The sequence below is a fragment of the Oncorhynchus masou genome, chromosome 19 (assembly GCF_036934945.1).
Source record: "Oncorhynchus masou masou isolate Uvic2021 chromosome 19, UVic_Omas_1.1, whole genome shotgun sequence".
In the NCBI taxonomy this organism is placed as follows: Eukaryota; Metazoa; Chordata; class Actinopteri; order Salmoniformes; family Salmonidae; genus Oncorhynchus; species Oncorhynchus masou.
Window position 1 is genome coordinate 23314151 of NC_088230.1, and position 20754 is coordinate 23334904.

At 39.0% G+C, this 20754-nt stretch overlaps 3 protein-coding genes across 4 annotated transcripts in view; 2 read left to right on the plus strand and 1 right to left on the minus strand.

The window, feature by feature from the left end:
• The window catches only part of LOC135506025 (lethal(3)malignant brain tumor-like protein 3), a 49358-nt gene extending 40090 nt beyond the window's left edge, over window positions 1–9268 (minus strand). Inside the window, exons 1-10 of one of the 2 annotated variants that reach the window (XM_064925366.1) lie at window positions 9065–9268; window positions 7337–7461; window positions 5578–5689; window positions 4192–4357; window positions 3003–3150; window positions 2220–2304; window positions 1862–1956; window positions 1456–1560; window positions 962–1097; window positions 232–323 (exon numbers count right to left, since the gene is read on the minus strand). In XM_064925366.1, coding sequence (XP_064781438.1) covers window positions 232–323; window positions 962–1097; window positions 1456–1560; window positions 1862–1956; window positions 2220–2304; window positions 3003–3150; window positions 4192–4357; window positions 5578–5689; window positions 7337–7444 — 1047 coding nt within the window. In that variant the 5' untranslated portion in view covers window positions 7445–7461; window positions 9065–9268. The remainder of the gene's footprint in view (window positions 1–231; window positions 324–961; window positions 1098–1455; window positions 1561–1861; window positions 1957–2219; window positions 2305–3002; window positions 3151–4191; window positions 4358–5577; window positions 5690–7336; window positions 7462–9064) is intronic. The other variant, XM_064925365.1, reaches the window with a different exon arrangement.
• Window positions 9269–11934: 2666 nt separating this feature from the next.
• On the plus strand, window positions 11935–14150 carry tmem244 (transmembrane protein 244). Its single transcript, XM_064924638.1, has 6 exons — window positions 11935–12039; window positions 12442–12527; window positions 12821–12897; window positions 13040–13165; window positions 13545–13589; window positions 13737–14150. The coding sequence occupies exons 1-6, from the start codon at window positions 11935–11937 to the stop codon at window positions 13832–13834; spliced, it is 537 nt and encodes a 178-aa protein (XP_064780710.1). The 3' UTR covers window positions 13835–14150.
• Window positions 14151–17157: 3007 nt separating this feature from the next.
• LOC135505573 (rho GTPase-activating protein 18-like) overlaps window positions 17158–20754 on the plus strand; it is a 44676-nt gene continuing 41079 nt past the window's right edge. The window contains exon 1 of the mRNA XM_064924640.1: window positions 17158–17360. Within this exon, the coding sequence (XP_064780712.1) occupies window positions 17221–17360 (140 nt within the window). The 5' untranslated portion in view covers window positions 17158–17220. The remainder of the gene's footprint in view (window positions 17361–20754) is intronic.

The following is a 20754-nucleotide window of genomic DNA, read 5'->3' on the forward strand; positions in this document are numbered from 1 at the left end:
TGTGTCAGAGAATTTCGGATGGAGCAAATGCTTTTTAAATGGGAGTCATCTGTTGCAGGATGAATGACAACGGGGATGATTGACAAAAAATGAATGCAACTCGTCCGAAAATAGTTTACTTGAGTTGTACTCTTTACGCTCAAAAATGGACAATTATGTATGTTGATTTAATTTGTGTTCATGCATCGGAGTGTGTCCCCGGCCAAATCTAGGTCTGTAAGCTTCTCTTACCGTGTTCTGATTCTCAAACAGGGCCTTGGGAGCTGCCTGGGCTTTGCTCTGTTTGATGTATGACGACCAGCTGAACTCCTCATCCTTCATACCTGTCCATCCATAGAGAAATGACAAGGATTATACTCACGTTTCCATAAAGAACTGGGGGGAAATTATTTTACTCCTTATTAAATATCGCTGGTTAAATTACAGTGCTAGTAATCATACATAGAAGTCATATAAATAAAATCTTTGTGTTCTTTGTGTTTTCAAAATAGTTTAGAACCGTTTTCCAGTTGCCATGGGTAACCTGCTTGCACACCTGCTTGTCAAAGTATACACACTGTAACCATCCCTAAATGACTAGTCTCTCATACAGATGTAGGATATTAATTTGATCACCCTGTTGCAGGAGAACTTTCCTGCAATGCAAGACATTTAAAGCGTGTAGTGTATTTGAGGTAAAAAAAATTATACTTTGAAATGTCAGACTTGATTTTCCCTTACAAAAAAATGTATCAACCCCTACAAAAATGGCCAATTATAATAATCCACATAATAATAACTCAAATTCCCTGTTGATGCAAACTAGCTCAAATTAAAATACAGTAGTAAGGAAATACTAATGAGAAGAAGATGAGGAAGTGCTAAAGTAAACGTTTCAAAATATCCCATCCAAAATGACAAGCAATCCATACGTGATTATCTTTTCCAGGTGGATATCTGTCAAAGGTAGCATGTCTCTTACCTTTGGGGGGGTGCAGCTTGTGTCCCGTTTTCTCACACCATCCCACAGGGTGGATGTCTGCAGAGTTGGAATTCACCCAGAAGTCATAGCAGTCCAAGTTCTTGTCAAAGTGAAGCCGTATTCGGTGTCCTGAAACCTAAACATGGAAGAAGCATTAAACATCTTCATACCTAACATGGTCATCCTGTGTTTGCTACACAGAGATGAAGTAGCAGAATACTGACCAGAAGTGCACATGATGCCAAAATAGAAAAGTAGACATAACTCAAAACCAAACAAGCATTTATGGTCATATTAATACTGTAATTTGCTAAATGCCATTGCATAGCAACACATACAGTACATGTTAGTGAACACAACTATTGCTTTGCACTGGAACAAGAACAATGACAATGCAGACTTTGCTTCAGATCTTCCCAAAGCTGAAGAAATCCATGCCATGAGTTGAGACTCCTCTGAGAGGGCAGCGATGATGAGTCGAGGTGAGAGGTTACCTCAGCTACAGTGAGCACACAGTACATGGAGGGATGTTCTGGGTCCACACCCTCCAGCCTCATCCCCACCCGGAATCCATTCTTATTCTGGGGGAAGGCCTGGTGCTGAAAGGAAAATGGGACATAATTAGTTTAAAATACATATTCCCAGACTTATGTAGAATAAATAATGAACTTAACAGTGTTGCTGTAGGAAAATAATAATATGATTAATGAGATGAATAAATTAACTCTAAACATGCAGGACACAATGTAGGCCTTGTTGTGAAATTGCATATAAACGCTGAATGACAAGCTGTAAAGGAGAAATAGGAGAAAGATTAGAATGACTCGAAGGAAACAGAGAATGGGTTAGACCTCAGTTAATAACCAATTCTAGACAGGCCTGGGGGGTATGATAGCTCACCTCTTTGAACAGTTTAGTGGGGGCAGCGATGGCTTTGTCCTGCTCCAGATAGGAGGCCCAACACCAAGACTTCTTCTTCCCTCCATATGGAACAGCTGCCATAAATAAATCATTTGATTGTAACACGCAATAAATTAAATTACATACAGTTTGTGTGTGTGCAATGGCAGTGATTATATGAATAGTGATTTGGAAATAGTGAGAAGATTCTGTCCCAAGACACAGTCCCAAATGGCACCCGATCCTCTATATAGTGCTCTACCTTTGATCAGGCCCCCTAGTGCACTACATAGGGAATAGGGTGCCATTTGGGACACACCCCTCACAGGTGTCCCTTCCACTGCCTGTTTCTACTTACTGTGTCTCAGCAGGGCTGCATCCCCCCTCCGCTTCCTCCTGCCTCGCGGAGCTCCACGCGTCATCTTCTTGCTGTCTTTCTCCTCCTGTTTGATGCACAAACAGCAGGATTTACACACTAGAACACTATAATATTCAGGAACATTCTAATGAGACTAAGAATACTCACAAATACAGTATAGACTAGAGCAATGTGATATGTTGGTGCAGGCAATCAGGACAGTGTTTATGAGGTAGTAAGGAAATCATTCTGAATTAGTGTATACATTGAAATGTTTCCAATTTTGAAACATCAATGATAAATCAGAGACTATCAGCGAGTTTTCAGCACCAATCAGGTCACAGAACTTTGTGAGAGGTATTAATTTAGTTACGACACCTCGGCAGTGAAAGACATGCAAGGCTAATGTATCATCCCTCACAATCTTGTGCAATCTGGAGTGATGCAAAAAATGTACAGACTGAGAGCTCTGAAACTATTTGTCTATAGCGTCTTTAAAATCACATAAGCAACATCTACAAAATGTGATGAAATATCAAGAAATATCAGTAAATGTCTTAAAATGTTGGGAGTGATTTAGTAGGTACACAATGTCTGTAAAAGTGAAAGTTATTGTATAAGAAACTTTGCTTCAGAATAAAAATTAGAGTAAGGATCAAAATGAGAAAAATATGCATTAAATGAGAGTTCGGTAGGTGATACTAGGTATAAGAATTCCGGATTAACAACATTGGTAAAAAAACAAAAAGTCCAATATTCCTTGGAGTATAAAGTAATACTGACATAGTCCTCATCATGGTCCTCAGGCAGGACCTCTGTGGTGTCCATCTTGTCAGCTAGGCGCTCCTTGTACTGCTGCAGAGGCCTCTTACAGCTGACCCCCACCACCTCCCCATTGCTCTTAGACACCTCTTTCTTCAGCTTCAGCTCACTGCAGTGGAAAGAACACAGAGTACCAGTGATTTAGAAACTAGAAGGTTTCTAAAAGGTTATGCAAAAAGGATTATCATTGTTAAAAACTATCGTTTCAGTAATAACTCAACTGGGAAATTTTTCTGTCAAAATATCTAAAGTATGACCAGCTCAATACAGTGTTCATTCACGGCAAATAATTGAAGTCAAAAATGTAAATGAGGACCACATGTATTTCATATTCATAACGCATTGCGCCTACATTGACTTATTCCTGGTGACGGCTGCCTATGAATAATCGTATCATCATCAGCTATAAATGGGCAAAATCAAAAAAAATAGTTTAATTTTATTGTAATCTAACTCAAAATGTTTCTAATTAAGTGTAATTAACTATTTATTATAGGATGCATAGGCAGTATTTTTCTTTCTCTGTTGCCATGGCAGTCGTAAATCCACAGAGGGAATACCACTTTAAGATGTAACGTTCTGTTGGCAGCTTCTCCTCCTATAAGACAATGGATACATGGTGCCCACGGCAATGCAGCACTGGCTCTCTCTCTCTCTCCAGCTCAGAGCATTCATTAGCATCACCACCAGTCTTTACATTAACTAACTGATCGATTATTCCTGGCTTCCACTCTGCATAGAATGGCTGGCCACAAAAACATTTTAGGAGAAAGACTCATTGATTTTTTTTAAGCAAATGAAGGATGTTTATAGTTGTTCATATGAGCAAATTGAGAAAGAGAAAATATGATACCAGTAAAACCTTTTTTTAATCTATATTGGTGTTTCAAAATAGTTTGAACATGATAATTTGGCATCAGTGTATGATATCAACGTTGACTATGTGAGTCTGCCACCGCTATTATTTCAGTGTATTGTACATAAGGGAAAGTTATTACAAAAGGAATAACCTCAAGAGCTCAATAAACAGCAGTTCAACTACCAGAAAGTAGCATGATATTTTCCCACAGCATCAGGCAGACACTGCAGTTAGGACCAGACCAGACCCCCTGGACCCTAATAAATCTCTAGTCCTCCCCAGCCCACTCACTCCTGCTGGTCCTGCTGCAGACAGCGCTCGCTGCAGTGAAGGCAGTCAGACAGGAAATCCACGGGGGAGCCCTTCCTCTGGCAACGCACACACACCAGGCCTCTCTGGGCCCACTGACCCTCCTGCCTCTCCTCTTTCACTGCCACACACGCACTGTCTGAGAGGGCTGGGGAGGGAGTGAGAGAGGGAGAAAGAGAGAGAGAAAGAGGGAGAAAGGGAAAGAGAGAGAGTCACAAAGTCATCCTCATCCATCTCCTGTGTGGCTAATGAAACGTTTCTAAGCTCAGGGTCAATAAGAACAAGGTAATGGTCAAATACTCCAGTCACCCAAGTCATATGCACCGCAAGCGGTAGCGGAGCGCAAAGTCTGGGACCAAAAGACTCCTTAACAGCTTTTACCCCGAAGCCATAAGACTGCTGAACAACTAATCAAATGGCCACCCGGACTATTTACATTGACCCCCCCCCCTTGTTTTTACACTACTGCTACTTGCTGGTTATTTCTATGAATTGTCACTTTACAAATTACCTTGACTAATCTGTACCCCCGCACACTGACTCGGTACCCGTACCCCCTGTATTCAGCCTCAATATTGTTATGGAAATGTTTTGTGTTACTTTTGATTGATTTGATTTATTTTTTACTTTAGTTTATTTAGTAAATATTTTATTAACTATATTTCTTGAACTGCATTGTTGGTTAAGGGCTTGTAAGTAAGCATTTCACAGTATATACACCTGTTGTATTCGGTGCATGTGACAAATACAATTTGATTTGATACCCTATTTGATATTTGTAAACAACAATATAGCCACGAGCTAAACTAACACATACTGTACATTAAAGGCATTTGAGATCTCAGCTAATCAGAAACGCTCCAATAGAAAGCTGACAGCTGACCACTTTTAATGATCATTATTCATCACTTTCTTAGCTTTGAGCTCAATTTAACTCATTCTCAGACCTATAAGGTTAGACACAATTATGACAATGTAATATTCTGGAAAATGCATATATCACAGGTATCCTAAACTAAAAGATGAAAGCATTTCAGACAGCACAGTTCTCTGATGTAATTATCTGGTGTTGTGAATAGTCATAAAAACAAAGCCACCACTACTGATGTGAAGTCGTTTCGTGAAGATTGTGTATGTGGTATGTGGTAAGGTAGTGAAAACCGTCAGTTAAACATGCCTACTTGAAAGAGGAAGATGAAAGAGTAAATGTATGCACATCCCACCAGGTCAGGTGCTAGAGAGACAGGTGCATATTATGTAAGATCCCAATGGGGATACAAACATTGTACAAGTGTAGGCTTACATCTCACAAATATATCCCTGTTGGGAGCATATCAAAGTTGTGTACATTGAACCATGCCATCTTACCCTCCTGAACAGTGGGCACTGCCCATGTTGTGGTAGCATGAGACTTCTTCACCCTCTCATCATCTCCCTCCTCTGTTAGGACCTCCAAGACTCCAAACTCATTCACCTTAAACTGATAAACATAACACACACACACACACGTGAGGAGTAATTATATTTATTTTATTTAGATGAATACTGTGATTAGGGCCATGCAACATGGTCAGGAAAAACTAAAACGAATTATGATTTTTTACAATTTATGATGTACACAATTATATATAACATTGCATTTGTCATTACAAAAACGGTTCATTTAATTTCATTATGTTTCATTTTTCTGCTAGGTATAATACAAATATTTGGACACACCTACTAATTTATGTTTTTACTATTTCTTACATTGTAGAACAATAGTGAAGACCTCAAAACTATGAAATAACCCATATGAATCATGTAGTAACAAATAAAGTGTTAAACAAATTATTCAGAATAGTCACTCTATGCCTTGATGACATATTTGCACACTCTTGACATTCTCTCAACCAGCTTCATGAGGTAATCACCTGGAATTAACAGGTGTGCCTTGTTAAAAGTTAATTTGTGGAATTTCTTTCCTTCTTAATGCGTTTGAGCCAATAAGTTGTGTTGTGACAAGGTAGGATTGGAATAAGAAGATAGCCCTATTTGGTAAAAGACCAAGCCCATATTATGACAAGAACAAGATGTTGGGAGTGATTTATTATGACAAGAACTCAAATAGGCACAGTGAAATGACAGTCCATCATTATTTTAAGACATGAAGGTCAGTCAATCCAGATATTTCAAGAACTTTGAAAGTTTTTTCAAGTGCAGTCGCAAAAACCATCAACCGCTATGATGACACAGTCTCTAATGAGGACCGCCACAGGAAAGGAAGACACAGAGTTACCTCTGCTGCAGATGATAAGTTCATTAGAGTTACCAGCCTCAGAAATGCAGCCCAAATAAATGTTTCACAGAGGTCAAGAAACAGACACATCTCAACATCAACTGTTCAGAGGAGACTGCGTGAATCAGGCCTTCATGGTCGTATTGCTGCAAAGAAACCACCACTATAGGACACCAATATGAAGAAAAGACTTGCTTGGACCAAGAAACACAAGCAATGGACATTAGACTGGTGGAGTCCAAATGTGAGATTTTTAGTTCCAACCACCGTGTCTTTGTGAGACGCAGAGTAGATGAACAGATGATCTCTGCATGTGTGGTTCCCACCGTGAAGCATGGAGGAGGTGTGATGGTGCTTTGCTGGTGATTTATTTCAAATTCAAGGCACACTTAACCAGCATGGCTACTACAGCATTCTGCAGCGATACACAATCCCATCTGGTTTGAGCTCAGTGGGACTATCATTTTTTTTTATCAGGACAATGACCCAATACACCTCCAGGTTGTGTAATGGAGTGCTGCATCAGTTGACCTGGCCTCCACAAGCACCTGACCTCAACCCAATTGAGATGGTTTGGGATAAGTTGAACCGCAGAGTGGAGGTTAAGCTTCCAACAAGTGCTCAGCATATGTGGGAACTCCTTCAAGATGGTTGGAAAAGCATTCCAGGTGAAGCTGGTTGAGAGAATGCCAAGAGTGTGCAACGCTTTCAATGTAGAAAATAGTCCAAATAAAGCAAAACCCTTGAATGAGTAGGTGTGTCCAAACATTTGACTGGTACTATATATATATATATATGTATATGTATATGACAATATTGAACCTTTTTGGCTATTGTGGTGATCTGTACCTTAAGCTCACTCCCAGGTAAGGTCCCGACACCCTCACTCCAGTCCATGGCACCATACACATCAAAATCAGGGGTTACTGAATTTGTGATGTTTGTAGACTCATCCATATTAAAAATGGTGATATCTGAAATAGACAATGATAGATGAAGCCAAGCCAGACAATTAATAATGCAATGCATAATACATATGTCATAGGCCTACTAAATCTACATAAACTGACTTTATAAGGCTTTTTATAACATTAGCTAACTAAAGTGCAACTCAAATGAAATGAAGAAAAACAAAGTGACGTTGAACAGAGCCGATTGGCAACAATGTTTCAAAAATATTTCACAGAGCTGCTTTGCAACAATATTTCACTATTGTCGAAACAGCGGAAGCCATGTGATTGAAACTCGATGACGTGCATCAACCACTAGAGGTCATTGCTGACAACATTAAGACGACTGCGTTTGAAACTTTCAGACCCTATTCAACAATGAAATCACTGAACAAAAAATCGAGACGAAAATGTCTAACGTATTTGATAGAAAATATGAATTATTGATAGTTTATGCAATATGATGCATCAATATTGCTGTCTTTCAAATACAATTCCTGACATTGGGGTAGGGTATTGGCTATAATTTATGTTTTATGTATGCGCCTATAAGCTATAGGCATTCAGGCAGTTACAGTAGCCTATATCAACAGCAAATCGTTGAATCATTTCTGAAATTGCAATATGAAAGTAACTTCAAATTGACGCAAGCATATAATTTAATTTACAACCCAAACTATTTGAAGGATTACTCCTATCTGCTAAGCGTCAATATTGCATCGTTGCGGGAATACTTTTTTGAATGATCCAAAAATATTATTACAAAGGAAAATTCCGCATGTTGACTGTGCACATATTATTCTCCATGTGTGTTAGATTTTATCATCAGATGCTCACTACCGGTTGTGAGCGTTATTCATATTTATTTCGAGCTCTTTGAGTCAAATAGTTTTTATTACGAGTGGGGTTAAATTATTCGGTTGGGCGCAACCAGTTCGCATTTCCTTTGTATTCCAACTAGGAGTGTTACAGGTATGTAGCGATGTCCCTTAGCAAGACGCCCAACATGCATTGTATCAGATCTAAACACTTTTCTTTGCTCTGATACTATTTAATGTGTTTTAAAGGCAGTTTCCCAAAATGGCGGAGCTGGAATATACTCTATATAATTCTCACCGGCAGGCCTGCAGACTCGTTGCACTACAACAAAAATAATATTTAACTGCCTTGACAGCTTTTTGGAAGGAAATGGTGATATAAATATTTTAGTCCAAATCGCTTGTAAAGCGAACAGTTCCTCCTTTCCACATCCATAACCGGGAATTACACTGAAGCGCATTATTCTTGAAAGAGTACAATATACCATTATTATATACGTCTCTAAGAGACAAGAAATGTAGCGCAACATATTTTCTATCGATTGCAGTAATTTTCAACGCAACTTTTGTTACAATTTTAGAACGCAATAGATTAACGCTTTACATTGAACCTCTTCCTGGCTGATATTATTGATGACACGTCCAGTCGTTTTGTACTTTATTGCTAAGTTTTGGTCAAATTCCGTCGCAATGAACCTCTCACGAAAGTATTAGACTACACAATAGACCACTAATTACAATAAGACATAATTTCCTGCATTAACTGTTTTATCGTAAAGTACATTTGTTTTAATTTGTCTGTTTCTTACCCAAATTCTCCCACGAGTACTGACAAATTGCCCAGGCAGCCGTCAATGCGCATGAGCGTGGCTCTGAGCGAGTGCTTGCAGTGAGTGCCCCAGCTCGACTGAAGAACACATGATGGCAATATCGAAAGTTTTAGCTGGTTGAGTAACAAAATATTTATAGATTTAACCATTATTTGTCGCATAACGTTGCCATCGAAATAAAAGCACCAGCAAATGATTATTGATGAGTTGTGGATATTTGGAGAATGAAATATGCGATAATGGGAATACAAGAGCACGAATACCATGTTACTAAAAATACAACCCAGTGTGCTTGTCGACAGTGAAACGGGGTGACTTGCGAAATAGCACAAAGAACGTCAGAAAACGTTTCACTACCGACATTGTGTTGTATAGTACGTAGTACGCCATCAACACATTTTCAATTTTGTGCTTAGGTTTATAGTACGCAGCAAGCTCGTTTTCGTTGCATTTGATATACTAAAATGAATCTGTGCTTGTGAGTCCTGTGCAAGAAACCATGCAAATATTGATGTACAACGTTTCTTTATGTCATGCTATAGTTCCATTACTATGAACAAATTGGCTCAACTTGATGTAATGACATCAAAATGAAAAACACTAATAGGCTGTATCCATGGCCTACTTTTTAATTCAAATACCTTTATTAGACTTCTAGTTAGTTTATCTAGAGTTGTTTCAGTAAAAGTAGCCGTACATAATAGAATACATAACGTTAGAGTAGAATACATTATGTATGACTTTCATCAGTAATGGCTGTCTAGAGACAAATGTACAGTAACTATCTGTGCAGATTTGTAGTCAATCTTGCGTATCATTACCAATGCATTCAGTTATAAAATAAAAATGTATGATCATGAGTATGACTACTTTTTCTATAAAATCTTTCATGCTTTGTCATCAAATTATTATGGACTGCTCTGTGAGAGCATGTCTGGCTAATGCATGCTGGATTGGGTGTTACTGCTGTTGCATATCACCATAGTGTACATTTAATTTGTTACTTATGGAGCTCAATTTCAATTCATGGAATGTGCATATTGGAATGGCATGCGGGCAAAGATTTCATTGGGAGCCCTTTCTTGCATATGACTGAGTATTTAACTGAAGACATGCTTTGTGTTGGTGATCTGTCTCTTCTCTAATGCATGATTGGCGTCACCGCACAATCCACTCACTGTATAGAACATTAGTGATTAGTGAGTTACAGTGTCACTAATTCGCTAAAAAGAAAAGAAGCTCAAATGATGCTGTGCTGAGGGTGATTGTCAAAAGACATACTGAAGACTGGGTTTATGACTGGGATAATGATTTAAGTGCTTAGGACTTGTTTGCTTTCCCTCAAAGTTCTGTCATCGTTTTAACAACTGTCGCAGGAGCCTGTTCAATGTCTCAACTCTAAACATTCAAGAATATGTTCAGTTTTACAGAAATCATATGTAGTAGGACACACACACACACACACACACACACACACACACACACACACACACACACACACACACACACACACACACACACACACACACACACACACACACACACACACACACACACACACATACATACAGCAGATTCTCCAGTGTTAAATCAACACTGTAGAGTGTTACATTTAACATTGTTCCAGTGTCTATACAGTCCACAGTTTTCAGTGTTAAAGTAACACATTGTAAAGTGTAAAGTCTTATTTCCCAGTGTGCCTTTCCTATTGAGTGAATTGTAGAGTTTACAACCCATGACTGTATTTGTTAGTGACAGTGACATCGTTGTTGCATTCATTCATTTTCAGTCCTATGGACCTCACCAAGTGAGATCCTAAGTGAATATGTTATAATTAAACTGTCATTATTTAAGACAATACCATACATATTTCATAACGCCTTATTTTGAGGGCCTAGTTGTAACCTAATACAGTGACCTGAAACTCATGCTGGCTTGCAAAGTGACCTGTAATTCCTATTGGAATACAGCTGGACTGGGAATATCCAACATTTGGAATTTGTATTCGCCTGGAACCTGTATTGAGAATGACTGCCTGGATTGGGAAGACTAAAATATGAGACAACCTAAAGCATCTAAACTGGAACAACCATTTCAGTAGCCGGTGGAATAAGTCCAAGTAACAGATTTAGAAAAATGTTGTTTATATTTGAGTAGCATAAGACTAATAAATCAATCAATATACATGAAAATCATAGATATTGAATAAAACTGTTCTAAAAACCGACTGGCAATAGAGCTCAACTTTGGTTATTAATGCCAACACTCTGGTTATTTTACACCAATGAGTGTTAAATTAACACTTACAGAGTTAACTTCACTCCTAAATCAACCATAGAAAAGTTACACTGAAAAATCTACACTAGGTAACACTGGCCAATTTGCTGTGCTTTATGCTGTTGATCAACTGGCCAGAGAAGCAGAGAATTCCACTGTTCTAAAGAAGTGTGTGACCTATTTACATTTAATTTACTCAGAGTCATGTCTGGCTTGCCTCCTGGTGCTCCAGCAGCTGTTACAGTATATACACCCCAACAGGCCAACATCACATATTAATAGCTAAAAAATTATACCGTCCAGTGAATATGTATGCAGTGACATCACAGTGATGTGAAGAGAGGTTGGTTGTCACCCCACTCAGGTGTATTTCTAGCCACTGAGTGTTGGTGATGCTGTAGAAGTGGTCTGGGCCTTGGGGCGTGCTTTATCCAGCCTGGATTGAGACAGGAAGCTTTTTGCGTGTGTGTAATCCCATTAACCATTAAGACCAGCCCTCATCCCCTGGTGTGTTTGCTCTACTGTAGGCGGCCTTCTACCGTCTCAACTGATAAAAGACAAGGCGGCCATTCATGTTGTTGGACTACTGTTGCAGGTGTTGTGGGTATTGTGGGTCTACTCTGAAGCGCTATGGCCCAACATCAGTCAAGATCAAGACCAACATCAGTGAAACATGGGTAAAGACCTTGGACTTCAGTTTTGGATACCACAGGAAATGTAGTAGTAGAGAACCACAGGAGGTGTACATGTTTACCAGTGTCTACTTAGTGTGGCACTGTGTACATAGTTCATGTGCTGCTGTAGTTTTGGCAACACAGCTCACTATTCAAGTTAGAGCATTTGTTATAGAATTCTAATACCTTTCAATGAAATGACTGAACCTATCTGAGTTCAGTTTATGCAAGTATTTCAGTCCGAAACTTTCTAAATGGCCTTTCTTTTTTGTAGATTTGTGGCAACAGCAATGATCAAATGAATCCATATTATTATGGATCATATTTGAGGTTTTATTAAGAATGAGCATCTGACATTTTGAGGGTCTTGTGTGACGGAGTCTGATGTGATGTTATGTATTACAGATTGTTCTCCAGAACTTGCTGATGTGCATAATATCCTTCTATGCTGTTTACTACATAGTGGTCAGTCTCTGCATTGGTATTCTCAGGTGAGTCTAAAATAATAGATATTTTCCACAATATTCAAAAGAAGGTATATCCTGTCTTTCATATAGTTTCATTGTCATATGTTGTGGTACTTGATTGACGTGTACTTCCTGTCTCATGAACACAGAAACTATCCACAAAAAAATGCAGTGTCTGCATGGAATCCTCATTCTGGTTTCTACCAAAAAGCATCACAATATGTCTCCAGTGCTACCTCACACATTTACTGTAACTACAGTTAACAGCAAATATACCATTTATGACCCAAGTTTCTCATTATTCATCATCTCTGCAGGGTACATGAGGTTGACAGCCTTTTAGCGCCCTTTGACTACACAACACAGCCATCATGGCAAAGTCCAAAATACCTAGGTGAGTTGATCGAAGACTCTGCTCTATTCTTGTTAGTCAGTAGTTAGCAACATCCCTTTTTTAGATAGACTACCTTGAATTATGTGTGTTCATGTTGGTAAGCATGTTGGCTGAGGTGTGTGGTTTTGTATTTCCTGCATAGTGACAGTGATCTCCATGGAGCTGACCTATCTTTTGGGAGGCCTGATATTTGCGTGGATTGTCGAGGAGTGGGTGTGGGACTACGCCATCACAGTCACACTAATCCACATCGGTCTGACGGTAGCAGGTAAGCAGCAAGAGAGCCATTTTTACAAGTATGTACATATGGTCTAATCACTGCCTTGTGTATATGCAGCGGTCTACTTTGTGTTTAAATCTGTGTCAAGCACCATGCCTCAAGAGTCCCTATTTTTATTGGTTAACATCAATTAATGTCGATATTGTATAGCAACCAGTCCTATAGTGTGATGGCGTCTGTCTGTCTGGTTCTGTCTGTCTGGTTCTGTCTTGTAAGGCCACTTTAGTATAAACAGGCTTGTCAGAAGAACATCATGATCATACAGTTTCACAAGCTGACAGAAATCTTGATTTGATGTATTAGTTTATTTGATGTAGTTGAATATGTGTCATATTCAATTAATATCCTGTCTGTTTCTTTCATCCAGTTATGTCTGATTTCCCGTCAACAGAACATTATTGGATTGCCCTTGGTAAGGAATCATACTTGATTTGAGGCCATTTGGAGCCAATAAAAACATGATTTGTTAATTAGTCGACTTACATTTATTTTGCAAGTGATTCAATACTTGATGCATTCAAATAGGTCTGTCTATCCTTTAAATCCACTTGTGTCACAGGTTCTGGATTGGTGATGATGATTTTCGGAGGCCAACTTGTAGCATATAAGCTCTTCAGGAATAATTTTGTGTATCCGGATGAGCTCCAACATTTCTAAGAAAAACATTTAGCTTTTCTTCTACAAAATGATGTAGGGTCAAATATTTTTTTATATTCATTTTTTTTGTACTACACAACTTTGGTACTCTGTAAATCCACACATTATATATTGCAATTAAAGGTTGTTTGGAAAGAATAGTTGAGAATATGGGGCAGCAGGGTAGCCCAGTGGTTAGAGCATTGGACTAGTAACCGAAAGGTTGCAAGTTTAAATCCCTGAGCTGACAAATCTGTCGTTCTGCCCCTGAATAGACAGTTAACCCATTGTTCCTAGGCCGTCATTGAAAATAAAAATGTGTTCTTAACTTGCCTAGTTAAATAAAGGTAAAAAAATATATATATTAAACACTTCTTGCCAACAATGTTTTTGTATATCTTGTTCATATTCATATCCATGCCATTGGAAATAATAAGGAATTACTATTTTTAGAGATGGAATAAACACAAGTGTTATTGCTATGTTATTAATGTAACAAAGTGTTATTACTGTGTTATTACTGTAACAAAGTGTTATTACTGTAACAAAGTGATATTACTATGTTATTACTGTAACAATGTGTTATTACAGTGTTATTGCTGTAACAAAGTGTTATTACTGTAACAAAGTGATATTACTGTGTTATTACTGTAACAAACCGTTAATACTGTAACAAACTGTTATTATTCTATTATTTCTCTAACAATGTGGTATTACTTATATCAAAGTGTTATTACTGTTATTACTGTAACAAAGCGTTATTACTGTGCTATTACTGTAACAAAGTGTTATTACATTGACATTTTAGTAATTTAGCAGACACTCTTACCCAGAGCGACTTACAGGAGCAATTAGGGTTAAAACAAAGTGGTATTAGTGTCTTATAACACATTACCTAATTAAAACACTAAGGAACCTTAGGGATAGCACAGTGGTGATTGTTATTAAGCCTGAGCATCTGTTGTCAGTTAAAGCCCTTGGGATTAAGAATGCTTAGAATTACTGAGGCAGTAGCGAGCAGTCAGTCAGTCGCTCCTCCTTACTATTTTGAATGGTGTTATTTCAGTACTGAAGTGCACATCCACCTCTTGAACAGGTCAGTCTGTTGATCATTACAGTCTGCAATACTGACCCTAGTCACAGTTGTAATCCCAGTGACCACCATATTTACACAGACACACCCCAGACAGTGAAGTAAATCAAAGACTCAACTAAAATAATGAAAAAGCTACAACAGGAAGTATATCTACCCATAATATATTGGTAATTTAGCAGTCATTCTTATCCAGATTGACTTACATGAGCAATTAGGGTTAAATGAAGGACACAAGCAGATTTGTCACCTAGGGGACTTGAACCAGCATCCTTTTGTTTACCTGCTCAATGCTCTTAACCCCTAGGTTACCTGCCACATCAACTAGTATCACTCCATTCTTGTACCTGCAGGTGTAGATTTGACCTTGGTAAGAGCTTTGCTCAGATCATAGTGTCCACACCTTTCCAGATGGATTGACAGAGGCCGTTATTAATCTAATATCAAATGTATATAAGGGTTAAAGTCTTAAGTAACATGCCAAGAATATAAATGTTTCTGTTTAGTGAATTGACACAATGTTTTGTTTATATGCCTACTTGTATTTCAAAAACTTGATCAGAGTAATAGTAGTATTAGTAGTACTTATTAGGATCCCCGGATAGCTGCTGCTGAGGCAGCGGATACTCTTCCTGATGTCCAAACAGGAATCAAAACATAACAAATAAAATAGATAATATACATAATACACAGTACATAGCACTACTACATGTGCTAGGAGAGATTGAAATGCATGTTATTGACATTCGTCCTCTGTGTACATCAAAGTGCAATACGTGCTGCTCTGTCCTGGAACAACTGCAATTTGCTGCACCTGACCACATAACTGGGCAGTATTCCAGATGTGACAAAACTAGGGTCTGTAGGACCTGTCTGCTTGACTTAGATGTCAAGAAAACAGAGCAATGCGTTATAATGGACAGACCTCTTTACCAGCAGTAGATTTAGCAGTAGACTTACCATCAGATCCATTTTCTAATCTGACTATGACTATGAAGCCATGATAAACACAAAATACATGGCATAATTCGTAATCCGAAAGGTCAACTGCCTAACCAGTCCTAACCAAACAGTCCATGTATGATGACTGGTACCAGAGGTATACACAGCCATTACCATGTAAAATTCAATACCAACAGTAACATTTCAATTAACCTACAGTGATATTATTTTAAGTTAGTTTGCTTCGTTTAGTGGCTATTAAGTATTTAATTGTGATTTATACTGCCCCCATTTTGTTCTATACACTCCCACTGACAGACGTTATCGCAGCAATGAACCCAGATTGTTTTTGAGCATCATTACCAGTGAATCGAAAACAAAGGGATTTCCTCAGCTGCACCCAACAGACATAGAACATGTTGTAACCGAGCACCAGATGGCAGTATAGAGGTAGCCTACTAATATACTGTATTATGGGAGGACTTTATTGTAATGACCAATGCAGCTCAGATGTCAAACCTTTGAGGCGCGTTGGAGCTGGTCTGATAACTAATCACACCAGGAGAAAGGTCTTCCGATTCAGCCTGCCAGGCTAATACATATTTACTAATTGATTGGAACAGAATGTAACAGTTTGTAAGTGTAACATAATGGCTTTTTCTTCTGGCACGCACAAGAGCCCCTACATAGTTCCTAAATCAATATTCTAATTGGAGATATGGACATTGACATAAATCACACAAAATACGCAAATTAAATAACTGTTGTACTGCAGTTATTACAGCCTTACTACACAGCTATAAGACCAAGATAATGCAGGCTTAAAAGCCATGAATCCATAACACTATGCAATAGTCACAGAGGACATCAGATCAATATCAGGATCAGAACGGTGAATTCCAATTCACTAAGTACACGTGGAATTATATAGCATTATAATGCATCCTGAATCATAATTAATATCAATGTAGGCCAAGGATGAGCTATAACATACAGTAACTTGGAATATTAGAGCAGTAAAACATGATTGTGCTGTTTTCAGGTCAGTGCCCTGTTACTTGACTAATGAATGCATGCCCCAGGTAGGATATTAGTAGTGCTGGGACCAATTGCTGGTGGACCATATAAAGTAAGTAGATACGGTAGAAGACTGGGACAAGAAAAAAAGTGATCTTTCATAGGTTTATAGGAGTGGCTCAGCCCAAATTACACGACTCAGCGGCATTCTGGGCGGTGCTTTCAGGCAGCTGTTGATTATCCATGTTATCAGGGAGGCAGTGAGTGAGATCATTGAAACAGCTCCCCTCTCACACACAGCGTTACTACCCCTAGAGCTGTGTACATTCTAAGTCACCTGCGAACTGCAACAATAATGCAGCATGAGTCGCGCAACATGAATCGCCAGCAGGACGCCAAGGGAGTAATCTTGACCGGGTATTTGAGCAATAGTGAAGTTTCACCTCCCGCCTCAGTTGTCAATAATGCCGAAGAGATCGAGTCTTCATCGTTGAGGTGAGCGGATAGTCTGTTATTGAACATAGCGTACTGTATGTAACATTGCCGCTCGAATAGTAACGAGAGGTGCAGTTGCCTAGCATATTCTCTTTTTAGTCAGATATGGCTACCAGTTGTCCGGCTTGTAATCTGACCTCTAACAGAACACTCAGTAGCCTTCAAGCCACCGCTGACTTTTCCATGTGTTGATACATTGTTTTCTATGATGGATATTTGAAATCAAATGAGTTCATTGACTAAACAAGCAGTGACGATACACCCGAGCGTATGACAAGGCAAGCAGTATAAATACCAAGTGTAGGCTAAACTAGGCTACGTCATTATGCCAAAATTCGACTGTCCATAACCCCACTTTTTATTAGACTACAGAAAACCTTAGAGCAAGCCCTTACAGGATATATAATGAACACAAATGTAAACGAAACATGAAACAATTTCAACGAGTTTACTGAGTTACAGTTCATATAAGGAAATCAGCTAATTTAAATAAATTCATTAGGCAGAGCTATGGGTGGGCCTGGAAAGGCAGAGGCCCACCCACTTGGGAGAAAGACCCACCCACTGGGGAGCCAGGCCCAGCCAATCAGAATTAGTTTCCCCCCAGTATAGGGCTTTTTTACACACAGAAATACTCCGGGGTGGCTGGTCGCAGATGATCCCGTAGGTGAAGAAGCCAGATGTGGAGGTCCTGGGCTGGCGTGGTGACACGTGGTCTGCGGTTGTGAGGCCGGCTGGACATACTGACAAATTCTCTAAAACGATGTTGGAGGCAGCTTATTGTAGATAAATTAACATTACATTCTCTGGCAAAAGCTCTGGTGAACATTCCTGCAGTCAGCATGCCAATAGCAAGCTTCCTCAAAACTTAAGACAGTGGCATTGTGTTGTGTGACAAAACGGCACATTTTAGAGTGCCTTTTATTGTCCCCAGCACAAGGTTTACCTGTGTAATGATCATGCTGTTTAATCAGCTTCTTAATATACCACACCTGTCAGGTGGATGGGTTACCTTGGCAAAAGAGAGATGCTCACTAATAGGGATGTAAACAAATTTGTGCAGACAATTTGAGATAAGATTTTGTGCCCATGGAACATTTCTGGGATCTTTTATTTCAGCTCATGAAACATTGGACCAACACTTTACATATTGCATATTGAACATATTTTTGTTCAGTATATATCATTTTTGTTACACAAACATTGTTTGTTCTGCAAATGTTTAAATAACAATATCAAACCCCATGCAGAGGCTACAGAGGACATACACACACAAACCTAAACCACATTTTTTGTTATTGCCCTTTTTCTCCCCAATTGCGTGGTATCCAATTGGTAGTTAGTCTTGTCTCATCGCTGCGTACTCGGGAGATGCGAAGGTTGAGAGCCGTGCATCCTCCGAAACAAAACCCAACCAAGCCACACTGCTTCTTGACACAATGCCCACTTAACCCAGCTGCACCATGTGTCAGAGGAAACACTGTACACCTGGCAACCGTGTCAGTGTGCACTACGCATAACCCTAACCCAAGTGTGCAATGGGACAAGGACATCTGGCTGGCTGTGGCAGAGCCTGGACTCGAACCCAAGGTCTCTAGTGGCACAGGTACCACTGCCCCACTCGGGAGGCCCCCCTAACCCTAATTCTAACTAGAGGTCGACCGATTATGATTTTTCAACGCCAATACCGATGCCGATTATTTGAGGCCCAAAAAAGCCGATACCGATTAATCGGCCGATTTAATAAACAATATATATTTTTTTATTTGTAATAATGACAATTACAACAATACTGAATGAACACTTATTTTAACTTAGTATAATACATCAATAAAAATCTATTTAGCCTCAAATAAATAATGAAACACGTTCAATTTGGTTTAAATAATGCAAAAACAAAGTGTTGGAGAAGTAAAAGTGCCATGTGCCATGTAAAAAAGCTAACATTTGAATTCCTTGCTCAGAACATGAGAACATATGAACGTTGGTGGTTCCTTTTAACATGAGACTTCAATATTCCAAGGTAAGAGGTTTTAGGTTGTAGTTAATATAGTATTTATAGGACTATTTCTCTCTATACCGTTTGTATTTCATATAGCTTTGACTTTTGGATGTTCTTATAGGCACTATAGTATTGCCAGTGTAACAGTATAGCTTCCGTCCCTCTCCTCGCACCTACCCTCTCCTCGAACCAGTAACACATCGACAACAGCCACACTCGAAGCAGCGTTACCCATCGCCTCACAAAAGCAACGGCCCTTGCAGAGCAAGGGGAATACCTACTCCAAGTCTCAGAGCGAGTGACATTTGAAACGCTATTAGCGCACACCCAGCTAACTAGCTAGCCATTTCACATCGGTTACACCAGCCATTAGGCTGATAGGCTTTAATTCATAAACAGAGCTGTGCTTGCAAAGAGCTTGTGGCAAAACACACGAAAGTGCTGTTTGAATGAATGCTTACGAGCCTGCTGCTGCCTACCATCGCTCAGTCAGACTGCTCTATCAAATCATAGACTTAATTATAACATAATAACACACAGAAATACGAGCCTTTGGTCATTAATATGGTCGAATCCAGTAACTATCATTTCGAAAACAAAACGTTTATTCTTTCAGTGAAATACGGAACCGTTCGGTATTTTATCTAACGGGTGGCATCCCTAAATCTAAATATTTTCCTTACATTGCACAACCTTCAATGTTATGTCATAATTACGTAAAATTCTGTCAAATTAGTTCGCAATGAGCCAGGCTGCCCAAACTGTTGCATATACCCTGACTCTGCGTGCAATGAACGCAAGAGAAATGACACAATTTCACCTGGTTAATATTGCCTGCTAACCTGGATTTATTTTAGCTAAATATGCAGGTTTAAAAATATATACTTCTGTGTATTGATTTTAAGAAAGGCACTGATGTTTATGGTTAGGTACATGTTGGAGCAACGACATTCCTTTTTCGCGAATGCGCACCGCATCGATTATATACAACGCAGGACACGCTAGATAAACTAGTAATATCATCAACCATGTGTAGTTAACTAGTGATTATAATTGATTGATTGTTTTTTTATAAGAGAAATTTAATGCTAGATAGCCACTTACCTTGGCTTACTGCATTCACGTAACAGGCAGGCTCCTCGTGGAGTGCAATGTAAGGCAGGTGGTTAGAGCGTTGGACGAGTTAACCATAAGGTTGCAAGATTGAATCCCCTAGCTGACAAGGAAATCATCTGTCATTCTGCCCCTGAACAAGGCAGTTAACCCACCGTTCCTAGGCCGTCATTGACAATAATAATGTGTTCTTTAACTGACTTGCCTAGCTAAATAAAGGTGTAATAAAAAATACAAAAAATAAATACAAAAAAAATCGGACAAATCTGTGTCCAAAAA

Bases quoted from the DNA above. Each gene is read 5' to 3' on its own strand.
- tmem244 (XM_064924638.1), top strand. From the start codon at position 11,935: ATGTTGTTGGACTACTGTTGCAGGTGTTGTGGGTATTGTGGGTCTACT. The intron at 12,040-12,441 runs GTAAAGACCTTG...TATGTATTACAG, and splicing joins CCAACATCAGTGAAACATGG to ATTGTTCTCCAGAACTTGCT. The intron at 12,898-13,039 runs GTGAGTTGATCG...TTTCCTGCATAG, and splicing joins GCAAAGTCCAAAATACCTAG to TGACAGTGATCTCCATGGAG.